This window comes from Bufo bufo, chromosome 1 (assembly GCF_905171765.1).
Source record: "Bufo bufo chromosome 1, aBufBuf1.1, whole genome shotgun sequence".
Taxonomy (NCBI): Eukaryota; Metazoa; Chordata; class Amphibia; order Anura; family Bufonidae; genus Bufo; species Bufo bufo.
This window is the reverse complement of record NC_053389.1, coordinates 23,765,373-23,785,456: the sequence shown is the minus strand read 5'-3', so window position 1 is coordinate 23,785,456 and position 20,084 is coordinate 23,765,373. Positions and strand designations below refer to the sequence as shown.

The 20,084-nt window shown below is 43.1% G+C and overlaps 1 protein-coding gene across 2 annotated transcripts in view; it reads left to right on the top strand.

The window, feature by feature from the left end:
• The window catches only part of LOC120992361, a 100,727-nt gene extending 82,131 nt beyond the window's left edge, over window positions 1-18,596 (top strand). For both annotated transcript variants that reach the window (XM_040421301.1, XM_040421291.1), the window contains 2 exons: window positions 17,605-17,745; window positions 18,340-18,596. In XM_040421301.1, the coding sequence (XP_040277235.1) occupies window positions 17,605-17,745; window positions 18,340-18,554 (356 nt within the window). In that variant the 3' untranslated portion in view covers window positions 18,555-18,596. The remainder of the gene's footprint in view (window positions 1-17,604; window positions 17,746-18,339) is intronic.
• Window positions 18,597-20,084: the final 1,488 nt, after the last annotated feature.

The window sequence follows — 20,084 nt, the reverse complement described above, 5'->3', positions numbered from 1 at the left end:
GCTTGATCCGGATGGACGTGTAGAGCGCTGCTCTCCTGCCTGCATATCCCTCAAAGCACCTCATTTTAAGCCCACCAAAGCCAGAAATGGTGAAAATCGGGGGCCAAAAGCCCACTGACCAGCCAGGAGGCAGCTGCTCCCAAAGTCAAGCAGGAGAAATTGAGAAATTTATGAAAAAAGCTGCCGCTGCTACTGGGAGCCGAGAATCTAAGATGGCGCCCGGCACCCCACGCTCCGGTCATAAACAGCCAGCCGCTGCGGGAGTGAACAGGTAGGAGATGACCCCAGTGAAGCGGAATGCCTACCAATCTCTAGAGCCTTTCTGAAAGAAGCGCTAGCAGAAGCCCTGGGCCCCATAAGTGTAGACATCTCTTCTATAAAAGAAGACGTCAGGCACATAGGTAGGAGAGTGGAGGCCCTAGAAGAAACACAGGCCACAATCCTCCAACACCAAGGAGAGGTGTCTTCTAGCATGTCGCTAGCACAGTGCCACCTAAATGCCCTATACACAGCCATGGAGGACCAGGAGAATAGAAGCAGGCGTAACAACCTGCGTTTCAGAGGGATACCTGAGACCGTCATGGCAGTAGATATTCCTGAAACGGTAATCCATATATGCCTTAAGATTCTGGGCCCTGACTCGGCACATGAAGTCCTGCTTGAGCGGGCACACAGAGCCCTTAGACCTAAACCAAGGGACAACGAACCGCCCAGAGATATAATATGCAGGTTTTTACACTTTCCTGTGAAAGAAGCTATTCTGGCCGGCGCGAGGAGCTCTACCTCAATAGAATGGGAGAATAACAGTATTTCCATTTATCAAGACCTGTCACAGTCAACTCTCAAAAAGCGCAAAGCTTTAAAACCTCTCACAGATTGGCTTAGGCAGAAAAGAATCATCTATAGATGGACATTTCCTTTTGGTTTATCCTTCCTTCATGATGGCCGTCGCATTCATGTCTCCTCATTTACAGACCTGGACAAGACCTATGATCTCCTTCAGCTGTCTCCATTGCCTATTGCTAACTGGGACATGGTCCAAAATCTGAACTCTTTACCAGAATTACCCAAGACCATCCCCTGGGAGCCCCAACGCACCCCAAGGCCACAAAGAAACGGCAGAAGAAGAGATTCCTTCTCCACCCCAAAGCGTCTCTCCATGGCGGACAGCTAGATAGCCCTATTTTCTTTTCCTTTTTCCTCTTTCTCTTTTTATGATTTAGGTGACCAAGAAAATCGACTAATGGGACGTTACACAGCTGAGCCTCTATTTTAAACTTAATGTTGTGACTACATGCTATGTGCTTGGTGTGGAGCTGGGTCCGCTATATTTTCGGGCCTTGCTCTTCACTGAGTAACAGACGTAGAGACAGTAGGGATTTCTCTTCTGAGTTTTCCCATCTGCTTGAATGCCAGGATAGTCATGATGTAACCAAATTTACTTTGTTTTTGCACCTATCTTTTCCCATTTACTTAGGATCTACTACATTGAGAAAGTCAAATGAGCCACCTTATCTACATATTTTCCTTTTCTTCTCTTTCTTTTAAATATTCCAGGCTGTCTTCTTCATCTTGGCTGAATAACTACAGATATAGCCTTCTTTTCTTAACCATCACCCGGTTTCCCCATGAGAGACCGAATCTGAAAACTGATGTAACTATCAAAAGGATCCCCATCCTTCACCCACTACTATTACCACTTAATCTCAATATGTTTTGGTATTATTACTAACCTAGAGGGAAAGTGCTTCTGGGTAAAATACCCTTTCCCCCCTTACTGGTTCTGTTATCTCTGGCAAACAGAGTATGTATACACCCTGCCTTGTCAGGATGATACTTAACTTCTCATTGTTTTTATTTAAATTTTTTGGTTCTTGTTATATTTGTTCTTACCTTGACAGGTATTTAAGAAACAATTCTACATCCTTTTCAATATGGGAACAGAGTCCCCCGGCGGGAGAGAAGGATAGTGGAGGGAAAAATCTGAGGAGAGGGGCGTCTTGTGGGTCCTCTCGTGGCTGCACTCTCCGCTTCACGATATATCTGGTTTGCCAACTATTTAATTATATTATCACCTACGGCGTGTGGTCTTCCCATCCTACTAAAATACTATGGCGGATTTTAAATTAGCCTCATATAATGTAAAAGGGCTGAGATCCCCTTCAAAAAGGTGCCAGATCTTATCTCTCCTACACAAGGAAAAATGCTCAGTACTATTTCTCCAAGAGACACATTTTAAACATAACAACTATCCTAATCTTTCCTTTTCCAGATTCCCTTCCTGGTATCATTGTGGAGCCGGGGGTGCAGCCTCGAGGGGAGTCAGCATAGGTTTCCGCAGAGGCCTTCCATTTCAATACAAGTCTCATATCCAGGACCCAGAGGGTCGATATTTAATCCTTAAAGGCCTGGTAGGACAGTCTATGTTCACATTTGTAAATATTTATGCTCCAAATACTGACCAACTTATCTGGCTTAATAATATATTTTCTTTAATAGAGCAGCATAGAGAGGGCTTCCTGCTTGTCGCAGGAGACTTTAATATTGCTTTCAACCCTCTAATAGATACATCATCTAAGAAATCCCCTATCCCCGCAAAAAATCTCAGACTAAGGCTTATTGCACACGACAGTATATTTTCACGGTCCGCAAAACGGGGTCCCGTTTTTCCGTGATCAGTGACCGTTTTTTCGTCCGTGGGTCTTCCTTGATTTTTGGAGGATCCTCGGACATGAAAAAAATGTCGTTTTGGTGTCCGCCTGGCCGTGCGGAGCCAAACGGATCCGTCCTGAATTACAATGCAAGTCAATGGGGACGGATCCGTTTGACGTTGACACAATATGGTGCCATTTCAAACGGATCCGTCCCCATTGACTTTCAATGTAAAGTCTGGAGTCCCTTTTATACCATGGGATCGGAGTTTTCTCCAATCCGATGGTATATTTTAACTTGAAGCGTCCCCATCACCATGGGAACGCCTCTATGTTAGAATATACTGTCGGATATGAGTTAGATCGTGAAACCTCATTTCCGACAGTATATTCTAACACAGAGGCGTTCCCATGGTGATGGGGACGCTTCTAGTTAGAATATACTACAAACTGTGTACATGACTGCCCCCTGCTGCCTAGCAGCATCCGATCTCTTACAGGGGGCCGTGATCAGCACAATTAACCCCTCAGGTGCCGCACCTGAAGGGGTTAATTGTACTATCATATCCCCCTGTAAGAGATCAGGGCTGCCAGGCAGCAGGGGGCAGACCCCCCCCCCCCCTCCCCAGTTTGAATATCATTGGTGGCCAGTGCGGCCCCCCCCCTTCCTCCCTCTATAGTAATAATTCGTTGGTGGCACAGTGTGCGCCCCCCCCCCCCCCTTCCTCCCTCTATTGTAATAAATCGTTGGTGGCACAGTGTGCGCCCCCCCCCCCTTCCTCTCTCTATTGTAATAAATCGTTGGTGGCACAGTGTGCGCCCCCCATTGGCCCCCCCTCCCTCTATAGCATTAACAACATTGGTGGCCAGTGTGCGGCCTCCCATCTACCCCCCCCCGATCATTGGTGGCAGCGGGTTACTAGCAATAGTACAATAGTAAAAGATTCATACTTACCTGGGATCTCTGTGTCCGGCCGGGAGCTCCTCCTACTGGTAAGTGACAGTTCATTTAGCAATGCGCCGCACAGACCCTGTCACTTACCAGTAGGTGGAGCTCCCGGCCGGACACGAACATCGCAGCAGCAGCCAGCAGCAGGTAAGTATGAATCTTCTACTATTGTACTATTGCTAAGTAACCATGGCAACAAGGACTGTAGTAGCGTCCTGGTTGCCATGGTTACCGATCGGAGCCCCAGCGATTAAACTGGGACTCCGATCGGAACTCCGCTGCCACCAATGATGGGGGGGGGGGGAGATGGGAGGCCGCACACTGGCCACCAATGTTGTTAATGCTATAGAGGGAGGGGGGGCCGATGGGGGGCGCACACTATGCCACCAACGAATTATTACAATAGAGGGAGGGGGGGGGCGCACACTGTGCCACCAACGAATAATTACAATAGAGGGAGGGGGGGGGCCGCACTGGCCACCAACCTATTATTACAATAGAGGGGGGGGGGGCCGCACTGGCCACCAATGATATTCAAACTGGGGAGGGGGGGAGGGTCTGCCCCCTGCTGCCTGGCAGCCCTGATCTCTTACAGGGGGATATAATAGTACAATTAACCCATTCAGGTGCCGCACCTGAAGGGGTTAATTGTGCTGATCACGGCCCCCTGTAAGAGATCGGGTGCTGCCAGGCAGCAGGGGGCAGTCTTGTACACAGTTTGTAGTGTATTCTAACTAGAAGCGTCCCCATCACCATGGGAACGCTTCTGTGTTAGAATATACTGTCGGTTCTGAGTTTTCACGAAGTGAAAACTCAGCTATGAAAAAGCTTTTATGCAGACGGATCTTCGGATCCGTCTGTATAAAAAGTAACCTACGGCCACGGATCACGGACACGGATGCAATCTTGTGTGCATCCGTGTTCTTTCACGGACCCATTGACTTGAATGGGTCCGTGAACCGTTGGCCGTGAAAAAAATAGGACAGGTCATATTTTTTTCACGGCCAGGAAACACGGATCTCGGATGCGGCTGCAAAACGGTGCATTTTCCGTTTTTTCCACGGACCCATTGAAAGTCATGGGGTCCGCGAAAAAAAACGGAAAACGGCACAACGGCCACGGGTGCACACAACGGTCGTGTGAAAGAGGCCTTATACATACTACACTACACAACCTGGGAATTATAGATGTATGGCGTTGCCACAACCCAGATTTAATAGATTACTCTTTTTATTCGCCCCCGAATAATTCATATAGCAGAATTGATTACATCCTAGTCCCAAAGGAGAAGCTACAATACTGTACTGCACCCAAAATAGGAGACATAACCATATCAGACCACTCTCCAATTTTTTGTACTATATCCCCAGAAATAAAAAGTGATAGACAACCTAATTGGAGATTCAATGAATCCCTACTGAGTAACACAAAACATACTGCCCAAATATCCTCTTACTTAGAAGAATACTTCATAATTAACAACACCCCTGAAGTAAGTCCTGAAGCTATCTGGGACGCTCATAAAGCCTATATACGCGGTAGATTGATCAGCCTGTGCTTATTCTTAAAGAAAGAATCAGAGAAGAAACTCAACACCCTGCTTTTACAAATCCACCAGGTGGAAAAAGCCCATAAACAAAGTTTGGTGGCACAGAGAACTCTCTTCTCTTAGAACTCAGCTGAAGAACCTTCTGAATGAGCGTTCAGCTAAATTTTTCCTGTCTGCTAAGCAGAAGATCTACGCTCATGGAAATAAAGCTTCAAAATATGTTATGAGCCGTATTAAACAGAGAAGGGACTCCCGCTACGTTCAGTCCATTAAATCCCCCCAGGGTGTTCAATTATTCAAAGCAGAAGAAATAGCTGAACAATTTAGACTATTTTACAAATCCCTATACAATCTTCCAGCCTCTAACCTCCCTGATCCCTTCTTAAGCAGAGAGAGCAATATCAATTCATTTTTGGAGACCCTTAACCTCCCAACATTAAATTCGGCACAACAAAAATCCCTGACCAAACCGTTCACTATCCCGGAACTAATCACTGCAATTAAAGCTACCCCCAGAGGCAAATGCCCTGGCCCCGATGGTCTCCCTATAACTTACTATTCATCCTTTCAAAGTATTCTACTACCCCACTTACTTCGTATCTGTAATCTCTCATTGGCCAATATACCACTCTCCTCTGACATGACTAAAGCAGTCATTACGATAATTCCCAAAGATGGTAAGGACCTCTCGGTCTGCTCTAACTATCGCCCAATTTCCTTACTTAATGTAGATCTTAAACTTTTAGCAAAAATGCTGGCCACTAGGCTCCAAAGCTTACTCCCTGAACTTATTCGACCTGATCAGGTGGGTTTTGTTAAAGGTAGGGAAGGCAAGGATAACACCACGAAAATTTTAGATGCCCTGTTCTACGCCTCACATAAATCTTACCCTCTGGTTTTGCTTGGCACGGACGCCGAGAAAGCATTTGATAGAGTGGACTGGACTTATATCAGATTAGCCCTGGCGAAATTCCAAATTCCTGAGCAATATATCAACTCTATATTCTCCATGTACACCTGCTCCTCGGCGTCCGTGTCAGTAAACTGACTTCTTTCCTCCCTTTTCCCCATTAGAAATGGAACGAGGCAAGGATGTTCCCTCTCTCCACTCATCTTTGTCCTTGTAATGGAATCCCTCCTTCAAGCCCTTAGGCAAGACGATGAAATTAAGGGCCTCATAGTGGAGAAACAAGAGTTTAAATTGGCATCTTTTGCTGATGATCTACTGATCATCACCACTAATCCACAGAGATCCATGCCCAGGATTCTCTCAATACTTGACCTCTTTGGCTCCCTTTCCAACTTTAAGGTCAATCCTTCCAAGTCCCAAGTTTTACATATAGGCCTTTCCTCCGCCAGTCTTGCCTCCCTCCAAATTAACTCCCCTTTCAATTGGCAAACCCAACAACTAACTTATCTAGGGATTAAACTGTCCTCCCATCTGCCTGATCTATTTCAATTAAACTATAAACCCCTCTTAGCCTCTATGATAGCTCAAATGGACTCCCTGGATTCTCCCTATCTCTCATGGTTTGGAAGGAAGAATATCTTTATGTCACTGATCATGCCAAAACTTACATATATGATGCAAGTTCTCCCTATTAATATCCCCAATTCATATTTTACTTCTCTAAACAAGCATGTCCGTAAATTTATTTGGCAAGGTAAAAGCCCCCGTATGTCCTTTGATACCTTAACTAAACCTAGAACTAGAGGAGGTATTGGTCTCCCCGATCCTAAATCTTACATGCAAGACATTCAGCTCTCTAGAGCTATTGATTGGATTAGGGAGCCCATACATAAATCCTGGCTCACATTAGAGACTGCTCTCCTTCCCTCCTCTCCCCGAGCCCTGTTGCTGGCTGACAGACTGCCCCCGACCCAATCCTCAATACCTAACCCTATTGTATGTAGCACTTTAAGGGTCTGGGGGGGTTTCTCGTCCATCAATGGAGCTCCAATACCTCTCACTTCACTTTTGCTCATAAAAGACATAATTAACCTGGCACCCAAAGAACTGAGAGAAAGCTGCCCGTTGCTCATTAGGTCCTCATTGATCTCCATAGCCCAATTCTTAGATACAGATGGGTGTATTATTTCTGACTCAGAAATATGCAAACTCTTGGGGACACAAATTCATAATCCCACCCTGTTACACTTCCTTAAGACTGAATTACTCAGTAGGGCTAAAAATCCCCATGTATCAGAGGAAACTAGATGGTTAGTGGAAATGCTAAGCAATAAAAGATACCCTCCTAAATCTATCTCCACAATTTATAAACACCTGAAATCCCCTACTTCCTTTGTTAAACCAGCAATAGTGGGCAAGTGGGAAAAAGATCTACAAAGATCACTGACCCCTCAAGAAACTTCAAGAATTTTAATCCTACAACATAAATTATCTAGGTGCATACAAATCCAAGAAAACAGCTACAAGATTCTTATGCAATGGTATAGGACCCCAGATAAAACCTATAGGTATAGTACAACAGCCACTGATCTGTGTTGGAGATGCCATAAAACCAAAGGAACCTTCTTACATATTTGGTGGACATGCGAAAAGATTAACCCGTGGTGGCACACAATCACCAAATTATGTAACCAGATATGTGAGTCGTCCCTCCCTTGCTCCCCTGAATTGACCCTGTTATCTCTAGGGATGGAGGGCCTGGGCCTTCATAAAAAATCCCTCTTTACCCTCCTTTTGGCAGCGGCTAGATTACTTTTACCTACCCACTGGCTATCTTCTGAAATCCCCAGTATTGAACACTGGACAAATAAAGTGGACCAAATATACAGATTAGAGGAAATTTCACATTGGGAAGCACATTCCAGACCTTCTTTCCTAAAAACTTGGACTCCCTGGAAACGTTACAGGAACTTTTCCTAGATATATAATTCTTGTGGCTATTTTTCCTAACCCCCCCTAGTACACCTCCTCAGATAGAAATTATTAACAATCCTTACCATTCCCCTCCATCCTCTTCCTCCTCCCCCACCCTCACACCTATATCATAGAATTGTGAACTTTATTTTCGCACCTTTATGCTTAACAAGACTTTGCTGCTAAGCTTACACTTCTTGCTGATACCGCCCTTTGGTTTCTTATTGTTATTTGTGACACCTTACATTGGGTGATTTTCGCTTATGCTTATGTCACTCGTATTGTTGTACGCTTTAACTATTAGAAAATGTACAATGCTTTGAAAAAATTGAAAACAATAAAAATTTTCAATAAAAAAAATAAAAATAAAATTATCCCAGTGAAATCTGCCCTCCAAAAACCATATGGCGTTCCTTTCCTTCTGCGCCCTGCTGTGTTTTTGACCACATATGGGGTGTTTCTGTAAACTACAGAATAAGGGCAATAAATATTGAGTTTTGTTTGGCTGTTAACCTTTGCTTTGTTAGCGGAAAAAAATTATTAAAATGGAAAATCTGCCAAAAAAGGTAAATTCTGAAATGTCATATCCATTTACCATTAATTCTTGTGGAACACCTAAAGGGTTAACAAAGTTTGAATACCTTGAGGGGTGTTGTTTCTAAAATGGAGTCACTTTTTAGGAATTTCTACTCTAGGGGTGCATCAGGGTGGCTTCAAATGGGACATGGTGTCAAATAAAACAGTCCATCGAAAACTGCCTTTTAAAAACCATATGGCGTTCCTTTCCTTCTGTGCCCTGTCGTGTGGCCATACAGAAGTTTTTGACCACATATGGGGTGGTTCTGTAAAATACAGAATCAGGGCAATAAATATTGATGTTTTTTTTTTGCTGGTAACCTTGCTTTGTTAGCGGAAAAAAAATATTAAAATGGAAAATCTGCCAAAAAAGTGAAATTCTGAAATTTCATCTCCATTTACCATTAATTCTTGTGGAACACCTAAAGGGCTAAAAAGTTTGTAAAATCATTTTTGAATACCTTGAGGGGTGTAGTTTCTAAAATGGGGTCACTTTTTGGAGTTTCTACTCTAGGGGTGCATCAGGGTGGCTTCAAATGGGACATGGTGTCAAAAAAACAGTCCATCAAAATCTGCCTTCTAAAAACCATATGGCATTCCTTTCCTTCTGCGCCCTGCCGTGTGCCCGTATAGCAGTTTACGACCACATATGGGGTGTTTCTGTAAACTACAGAATCAGGGCAATAAATATAGAATTTTTTTTGGCTGTTAACCCTTGCTTTGTAACTGGAAAAAATGGATTAAAACGGAAAATCTGCCAAAAAAGTTAAATTCTGAAATTTCATCTCCATTTCCCATTAATTCTTGTGGAACACCTAAAGAGTTAACAAAGTTTGTAAAATCAGTTTTGAATACCTTGAGGGGTGTACTTTCTAAAATGTGGTCATTTTTGGGAGGTTTCTATTGTGCAAGCCTCACAAAGTGACTTCAGACCTGAACTGGTCCTTAAAAAGTGGGATTTGAAAATGTTCTAAAAAATGTAAAGATTTGCTTCTAAACTTATAAGCCTTCTAACGTCCCCAAAAAATAAAATGGCATTCACAAAATGATCCAAACATGAAGTAGACATATGGGGAATGTAAAATAATAAAAATTTTAGGAGGTATTACTATCTGTTTTAAAAGCAGAGAAATAGAAATTTGGAAAGTTGCAAATTTTTCCAAATTATTAGTAAATTTGGTATTTTTTTATAAATAAAAATGAAATTTTTGGACTTAATTTTACAACTGTCATGAATTAAAATATATGACGAGAAAATTATCTCAGAATGACTTGGATAAGTAAAAGTGTTTTAAAGTTATCACCACATAAAGGGACACATGTCAGATTTGCAAAAATCAGTCTGGTCCTTAAGGTGAAAAAGGGTCCGGTCCTTAAGGGGTTAATATTGATTGGACTCTGGGCAAGAATTTACTTGGGCCCCCTGGATCCCGCCTTCCCACACCCTAGCATACAATCACGCCCTCCACCACAACACACACAAAATTACTGTAAATACTTACAGTTTTGAAGACTCCAGCAGGCTCAGGATCAGTGCTCTGGGCAGCTGGGCTCAGAGCTGGAAGTGGGCACCGCTCTGCAGTTCAGGAAGGACACCGGGACTCGGCTCACCCTAGCTTTGCAGTGCCTCCACGTGACGTCACGGCGCGCGGCGTACGCAAAGGGCAGGGGAGGTCGGGAGAAGGAGCAAGCAAGTATCCGTATTTTTTGCCCTATAAGACGCACCTAGATTTTAGAGGAGGACAATAATAAAAAAATATTTTCCATTACACCTCAGGTCAAAACAGCAGTCAGACCCCCAATGTTAATCAGACCTCAGCTGACAGCCCCAATCAGACCCCCAATGTTAATAAGACCCTCAATCAAACCTCATATCAGCCCCCCAATGCCATATATCAGCCCCCCAGCCTCATATATCAGCCCCCCAATGCCATATATCAGCCCCCCCAATGCCATATATCAGCCCCCAGCCTCATATATCAGTCTTCAGCCTCATATATCAGCCCCCAGCATCATATATAACTCCCCAGCCTTATATATCAGCCACCCAGCATCATATATCAGCCCCCAGCCTCATATATCAGCCCCCAGCCTCATATATCAGCCCCCAGCCTCATATATCAGCCCCCAGCCTCATATCAGCCCCCCATCCTTATATATCAGCCCCAAGCCTCATATATCAGCCCCCAGCCTCATATATCATCCCCCAGCCTCATATATCAGACCCCAGTCTCATGTCAGCCCCAACATCATATATCACTCACCAGCCTCATATATCAGCCCCCAGCCTCATATATTAGCCCCCCAGCCTCATATATCAGCCCCCAGCCTCATATATCAGCCCCCCATCCTCATATATCAGCCCCTCAGCCTCATATATCAGCCCCCAGCCATCAGCGCAAATAAAATAAATAAAGCACTTACCTCTCCTGCTCCTGGATGCCGCCGCTCCTTACCACCATCTATCTCTCTCTTCTTCCTGGCCCTCAGCTGTCGGCTGTGAAGGCTGCGCACAGCGTGAGGTCACACTCTGCGCAGCCCTGCACAGCCGACAGCCGAGGACTAGGAAGCAGTGAGTACAGAGCTTTCGCCGCTTCCCACTCCTCCGGTACTAATCAGCGCTTCCATAATGGAAGCGCTGATTAGTATTCCCCCATAAGACACAGGGGCATTATGGGGCAAAAAATACGGGGCTCAAGAGGCAGGTGCCTTGGGCCCCCCAAGAGCAAATGGGCAGCTGCCCCTTTTGCCCCATGTTAAAGACATCCCTGAGTATGTTTGAAATCAAAAGAAAACTATACATTGGTTTTAAAAATGTAAGTGTGGCAAACATTTGTATTCAGCCCCTGTACTCTGATACCCCTAAATAAAATCCAGTGTGATCACCTAATTAGTAAATATAGTCCACCTGTGTGTAATGTATTCTCAGTATAACTACAGATGTTCTGTGAAGACTTCAGAGGTTTGTTAGTCAAAGTTAGTGATCAAGCAGTATCATGAAAATCAAGGAACACAGCAGACAGGTCAGGGATAAAGTTGTAGAGAAGTGTAAAGCAGGGAGAGGTTATAAAAAAATATCCCAAGCTCAGAACATCTCACAGAGCACTGCTCAATTCATCATCCGAAAATGGAAGGAGTATGGCAGAACTGCAAATCTACCAAGACATGGCTATCCACCTAAACTGACAGCTCAAGCAAGGAGAGCACTAAATAGAGAAGCAGTCAAGGGGCCCATGGTCATTTTGGAGGAGCTGCAGAGATCCACAGATCAGGTGTGAGAATCTGTCCACAGGGCAACTACACTGCGTGCAGAATTATTAGGCAAATGAGTATTTTGACCACATCATCCTCTTTATGCATGTTGTCTTACTCCAAGCTGAATAGGCTCGAAAGCCTACTACCAATTAAGCATATTAGGTGATGTGCATCTCTGTAATGAGAAGGGGTGTGGTCTAATGACATCAACACCCTATATTAGGTGTGCATAATTATTAGGCAACTTCCTTTCCTTTGGCAAAATGGGTCAAAAGAAGGACTTGACAGGCTCATAAAAGTCAAAAATAGTGAGATATCTTGCAGAGGGATGCAGCACTCTTAAAATTGCAAAGCTTCTGAAGCGTGATCATCGAACAATCAAGCGTTTCATTCAAAATAGTCAACAGGGTCGCAAGAAGCGTGTGGAAAAACCAAGGCGCAAAATAACTGCCCATGAACTGAGAAAAGTCAAGTGTGCAGCTGCCAAGATGCCACTTGCCACCAGTTTGGCCATATTTCAGAGCTGCAACATCACTGGAGTGCCCAAAAGCACAAGGTGTGCAATACTCAGAGACATGGCCAAGGTAAGAAAGGCTGAAAGACGACCACCACTGAACAAGACACACAAGCTGAAACGTCAAGACTGGGCCAAGAAATATCTCAAGACTGATTTTTCTAAGGTTTTATGGACTGATGAAATGAGAGTGAGTCTTGATGGGCCAGATGGATGGGCCCGTGGCTGGATTGGTAAAGGGCGGAGAGCTCCAGTCCGACTCAGAGGCCAGCAAGGTGAAGGTGGAGTACTGGTTTGGGCTGGTATCATCAAAGATGAGCTTGTGGGGCCTTTTCGGGTTGAGGATGGAGTCAAGCTCAACTCCCAGTCCTACTGCCAGTTTCTGGAAGACACCTTCTTCAAGCAGTGGTACAGGAAGAAGTCTGCATCCTTCAAGAAAAACATGATTTTCATGCAGGACAATGCTCCATCACACGCGTCCAAGTACTCCACAGCGTGGCTGGCAAGAAAGGGTATAAAAGAAGAAAATCTAATGACATGGCCTCCTTGTTCACCTGATCTGAACCCCATTGAGAACCTGTGGTCCATCATCAAATGTGAGATTTACAAGGAGGGAAAACAGTACACCTCTCTGAACAGTGTCTGGGAGGCTGTGGTTGCTGCTGCACGCAATGTTGATGGTGAACAGATCAAAACACTGACAGAATCCATGGATGGCAGGCTTTTGAGTGTCCTTGCAAAGAAAGGTGGCTATATTGGTCACTGATTTGTTTTTGTTTTGTTTTTGAATGTCAGAAATGTATATTTGTGAATGTTGAGATGTTATATTGGTTTCACTGGTAAAAATAAATAATTGAAATGGGTATATATTTGTTTTTTTGTTAATATGCCTAATAATTATGCACAGTAATAGTCACCTGCTCACACAGATATCCCCCTAAAATAGCTAAAACTAAAAACAAACTAAAAACTACTTCCAAAAATATTCAGCTTTGATATTAATGAGTTTTTTGGGTTCATTGAGAACATGGTTGTTGTTCAATAATAAAATTAATCCTCAAAAATACAACTTGCCTAATAATTCTGCACTCCCTGTATTAGATGCGTACTCCACAAATCTGGTCATTAAGGAAGTGTGGCAAGAAGAAAGGCTTTTTGATAGCCATAAGAAGTCCCATTTGTACTTTGCCACAAGCCATGTACAGGACACAGTAAACATGTGTAAGAAGCTGCTCTGGTCAGATGAGACCTGAGACCAAAGTTGAACTTTTTGTCCTAAATGCAAAATGCTATGTGTGGAGAAAAACTAGTAACTCTGCATATCACCCTGAACACACCATCCCCACCATGAAATATTGCGGTGGCAGCATCATGCTGTGGGGATGCTTTTCTTCAGAAGGACATGGAAGCTGGTCAGAGTTCATGGGGAGATGAATGGCGCTAAATTCATGGCAATCCTGGAGGAAAACTTGGTAAAGGCTGCAAAAGACTTGAGACTTGGGTGGAGGTTCAACTTCCAGAAGGACAACAACCCTAAGCATACAGCCAGAGCTACAATGGAGTGGATTAGAACTGTATGTGTTAGGATGGCCTAGTCAAAGTCCAGACCTAAATCCCATTGAGAATCCTTCTGCAAAGGACACCACTTCCCCATCACATGCAGATTAACCCTACGCTGGATCAGTGACTTTTAAAGGAGGATCTATCACTGTTATTCAGCGGCCCATCCACTCACTTCCACTAAAAGGGCAGGCAGCTGAACAACATTGGAAGGTTCTCACTGTAATACTCCTGCATCTTCCCCTATCTGGCAGAAACATCCTGTAAGCCAGTGAAATTGCCTTTATCTAGAGGTGGGAGCTCTTGGACTGGCTACTTCTGCAGTATGTCAGTGCTGTTGCCACCCTTCTCTACTCACTAGATGGCACCACCTAAGGAGACAGCCTCACATTGCCTCATTGCAGATTTGCCCCTGGTTACTCCTCAGATGTATAGGTATCAGGAAAGAAGTAAAACTCATCCTTGAATGGCATCATAACATGATATGAACTGCAGCATTTCTTCCATCAGGCCATTTTACCATACACATACAGTAAGATTTTAATTTCTATCAACTTTTATTATTGGCTAAATGAACGAGAAATACAATTAACTGAATAGAGAAATTTAAATGGGATTTAAATCTGAGACTGCTATATGCAAGGCAGAAGACCTTAGCTCCAGGTTATAGCCTTTCCATATTTTTTTATTCTTAGAAAGTCAGTATATAAACAGCTGCAAGAAAAAGTATGTGAACCCTTTGGAATATTATGGATTTCTGCACAAATTGGTCATAAAATGTGATCTGGTCGTCATCTAAGTCACAACAATAGACAATCCCAGTCTGCTTAAACTAATACACAAAGAATTAAATGTTACCGTGTTTTTATTGAACACACCATGTAAACATTCACATCACAGGTGGAAAAAGTATGTGAACCCCTAGACTAATGACATCTCCAAGAGCTAATTGGAGTGAGGTGTCAGCCAACTGGAGTCCAATCAATGAGATGAGATTGGAGGTGTTGGTTACAGCTGCCCTGCCCTATAAAAAACACACACCAGTTCTGGGTTTGCTTTTCACAAGAAGCATTGCCTGATGTGAATGATGCCTCGCACAAAAGAGCTCTCAGAAGACCGACAATTAAGAAATGTTGACTTGCATAAAGCTGGAAAGGGTTATAAAAGTATCTCCAAAAGCCTTGCTGTTCATTAGTCCACGGTAAGACAAATTGTCTATAAATGGAGAAAGTTCAGCACTGCTGCTACTCTCCCTAGGAGTGGCCGTCCTGTAAAGATGACTGCAAGAGCACAGCGCAGACTGCTCAATGAGGTGAAGAAGAATCCTAGAGTGTCAGCTAAAGACTTACAAAAGTCTCTGGCATATGCTAACATCCCTGCTGTTAGCGAATCTACGATACGTAAAAAAACACTAAACAAGATTGGATTTCATGGGATGATACTACAGAGGAAGCCACTGCTGTCCAAAAAAAGATATTGCTGCATGTTTACAGTTTGCACAAGAGCACCTGGATGTTCCACAGCAGTACTGGCAAAATATTCTGTGGACAGATCAAACCAAAGTTGAGTTGTTTGGAAGAAACACACAACACTATGTGTGGAGAAAAAGAGGCACAGCACACCCACATCAAAACCTCATCCCAACTGTGAAGTATGGTGGTGGGGGCATCATGGTTTGGCGCTGCTTTGCTGCGTCATGGCCTGGACAGATTGCTATCATCGAAGGAAAAATGAATTCCCAAGTTTATCAAGACATTTTGCAGGAGAACTTAAGGCCATCTGTCCACCAGCTGAAGCTCAACAGAAGATGGGTGAGATGCTGTGGCATGACCTCAAGAAAGCGATTCACACCAGACATCCCAAGAATATTGCTGAACTGAAACAGTTCTGTAAAGAGGAATGGTCAAGAATTACTCCTGACCGTTGTGCACGTCTGATCTGCAACTACAGGAAACGTTTGGTTGAAGTTATTGCTGCCAAAGGAGGTTCAACCAGTTATTAAATCCAAGGGTTCACATACTTTTTCCACCTGCACTGTGAATATTTACATGGTGTCTTCAATAAAAACATGGCAACATTTAATTCTTTGTGTGTTATTAGTTTAAGCAGACTGTGATTGTCTATTGTTGTGACTTAGATGAAGATCAGATCACATTTTATGACCAATTTGTGCAGAAATCCATATCATTCCAAAGGGTTTACATACTTTTTCTTGCAACTGTAACATTGGTTTCCATTGCAAATACTACGTATTAGCTTTCTAAGTATACCAAAAATGGTGCTATCAATATGGTAAGACTATAGCCTGAAGGTAAGGTCTTCTTCCTTGCATATACTGTAGCAGTCTCAGGTTTGAATCCCACAAAACACTTGGAGAGGTCTTTCTTCAGTTCATTTTTGTCCACGTCATTTAACTTATAATAAAAGTTGATAGAAAATCTTATGTGTATGGTAAATGGCCTTATGAAAGTAATGCTTTATTAACTTTATTTTTACTCAACTTTACTTTTTCCTGATATCTATACATAATACTCTCCATATCTAGCTGAGGATCTATTTCTCTGTGTAAAGGCAAATTCTAAGCCAGAGCTGAGTGTCACATATGAGAAACATGATTACATCTTCTGCTTTTGTCCCCAGTGTGCTGATCTCTAGCCTTTTCAATGAAATGGAGAGGGGATTGTGCAGGGGTGTTACAAAGCAGCGCTCCAAGGATTCAGCCCCACCTCCTGGTTCACCATTTGCATATGAATACAAATGCAGATATCTAAGAAATATATCATATTAATCAGCATGATCACCACTACCAGACAATATGCCTGGTTTAATAGGGTTGATCATGCTGACAGAGGCTCTTTAAACTTCCCTTGGTTTCTGTATTCTTATACTTTTCTGCAGCACTGCAAGGGTTAACCTTTCCCTTTGTTCTGTGTCCAGCTGATTTTCAATGTGATTATCAGCCCTCCTACATATACAAGTCGGTTTGCTCCACCCTGTGCCTGAGCAATATGTCTCCACAGATATTGCCAGTTTCTGTTTGATTCTGCTAGTTTGCAAGTCCATACTAAAGAGCTATAATCCATTTGTCTTTGTGTGTACCGACTTTGGCCTGAGTCCTGGACTCTGCCTCTCTGGCGCCTGCCCTGACCCATGCCTGTTCACTGTGCTGATCCGGAGATGCCTGCCCTGACCTCTGAACTGAAATACGGATTTGCAAGAACTCTAATTTTTCTTATTTGTATCCAATTCCTGAGTACGACTATAGCCTGATCTCTTGGTACGTCACACTGGTGTCTCTGGTTCCCAAAGGTCAGCAGCCAACCACACTGGTTGGTTGGCAGAGTGGACCCATAACCCCGATCTTGACAAGGTGGTCCATCTAGTATTTCATAGGTACAGTAGAGCAGATACTTTTTTTGTGATGGGTAGATCTTGCTTTGGAAGTCCACTAGTGTCTATGTATTGCTTGCAAGTTCACTGATTTCACCTCACAGAAAAGATGACCACTGCCCAACAAGTTCTTTAGACAAAACTAAATGATTGTGCTTTCATTAGGCTCTAACAGAAGCACCACCCCTTTATCAAAGAGAATAGTGGCTTATGAGAGAACTACATATGTTCATGTATTAACAACATTTTATTTCTCTATCTCCTATCTGATTCTAGCGCTAACTGACAACTCTCCCCTCAATGGCCTGGTCTGCCCATCCTGCTTATCTGCTAACTCTACCTGGTGTCACACTGATGAAACCATACAGTGCAGAGGGGATGAGACTATGTGTCTTCTTCTGCAGACACTAGAATCAGGTATAATTTTTTATTTATTATTTCTTTTATTTTACTTTAAAGAAAAGCATTGACAAAGATTGAGATATCCTCTCCTGAACTAGTGAGCACAATTCTAACACAATTATGGGCTGTCTTTGTGTTAAGAAATAAGGAAGGACCAACATGCAGATATGTCCAATCTTACCTTTGCTTTGATTTGATTAAGGACCTCAATTTCACATGACACAAATTCAATACAATAATGTGACATGTTAACAAAACCCTTACCAGGCTGCAATGCATACCACAACCATTGGGTAGCCACACATATAAAATTAGAGATCTTGTGACAAAATTTTGAGAAATCATGTCTTTTTTGTTGTTAAGTTGGTCATCTCACACCACATGTCTCAGTGTATGAAGAGTCAAGAGCAAATGTCATGGACACATCTGTATGACTCATTTTCCATGCTACTTTTATTGGCATCACAGGCTCGCAACACAAGGGCCGACTGACTATATATATATATATATATATATATATATATATATTTATCTATTTAGTTAGTTTAGAAAGTCTTATTTCAGGTCTAATATTGTGTTAAATGAAAGTCCTTCTGTGGATCTTTGCAGGATCAATGTCAACTTCAACAACCTTTCGAGGGTGCGCAACAATGTCTATCTGTGATCTTGGCAGTCAGTCCCAAAATAAGACCGGATCATTCACTGAGGTTAAGATTAACTGCACGAGAGCCAGCACCAGCGGTAGCAACAGAGGCAGCATGAGTGACCATAAAGTCGTCTTGACTTCAGCCATTGTGTGTCTCCTGCTGAAATTACTCTTCTAGGATTTTTGGAGGAATGTGGCCGAAATAAATGACAAAGATGTATATATCGTAGTGTATTTCATATTGTTCCTTAATTCCTTTCATTGTCAGTAACTTTTTTACTAAACCGTGGCTGGAAATTATCTAAGTGCAGAAGTCATATAACAATTGTCTCCATCGAGAAGAAAGGAACTCTGGCAGTAGTAAGACACAAAACACAAAAAATTAGAGCTAGGCAAAGCATACAATAGGGCAGATATATTAAAGGGGTTATCCAGGAAAAGATATTTATGACTTATCCTCAGGTTAGGTCATTATCAGTATCAGATCTGTAGGGGTGTAACACCCAGAACCTCGACAATCATCTGTTAGAAGAGGTCTTGGGCACCGCAGCCTCTTATTAGCCCAGTCACATCACTCTATATCGGTCATGAGGCCTAATTGCACGACAGCCCTATTCAAGTCAATGGGATGGAACTGCAATTCCAAGCACTGCCACTATATGATTTACGGTGCTGTCCTTGGAAACCTTACAGGAGCCTTTATCCTGAGGATAAGTCATCATCTTTTTCCAGGATAACCCCTTTCACAAGTTTGAGCCTAGTAGGGGTGAGCGAATCCCATTTTGGATCCAAGATCCAAAGTTGATTTGTTCCCCAACTTCGTTTTAATGCTGTACAGAGACCTGTCTCCAAACAGCATTACAATGTATGCGCTGCGCAGAGGCGAATTGGTTAAATCCAAAGTTGCACGAGACTTCGGTGAAGAACTTCGGCCTTCGATTGTACAACTTTAAAAGCATTTTAAAACAGCAATCTGAAGGCTTTGGTTCTGAGGTATCAGTCGGTCCTGAAGCCGACTTCAGATTGCTGTTTGAATTTTTTTTTAAAGTTGTAGAATCGAAGGCCGAAGTTCTTCACAGAAGTGTCATGCGACTTAAGACTTAACGAAGTTTGCCTCTGCGTGAAACCCATACATTTTAATGGAAAGAGGACTCTGTGCAACATTAAAAGGAAGCTGGGGAACAAATTGATCAGGGGATCTTTTAATTGCTTCTAGAATTATACAGTCAGTGCTATACTGATAGTCACCAGCAGCCCGCGCCAAAGAGTCATGTCCTTCTAGGCTGGGACCTTCATTAGGCTTCAGACTGCTGTGCAGATACATTGGGATCCTGTGATGTCGTTTTTGGGATGCGGATTGAAGTCTGCTTCCTCTGTATATTGCTTAGTTGCCATGGTCGCTATTGACCAAGAAATCTAAGGGATTAATCACCTCAGATCAGCCCTTCTGCCTTTCTGGGCCGTTAGAGCAGGAGCCTGGCTTTTATGTGACAGCCAAACTTCTACTCTTTTCTGCAAGGGAGAGCGTAGACTGGGCTTCTGAAAAAGACAGCAGCTTAGCCAAAGGTCCACTAGTGACTGCTGTAAAAAGGTGTATGGGCGGTCACTAAGGAGTTAATAAGTGATATATGTTTTGAAACATTTTGTTGAGAAATAAACACCAATAGACATATATGTGGTCATTTATGAATCTGGTGTAAAGTAGAAC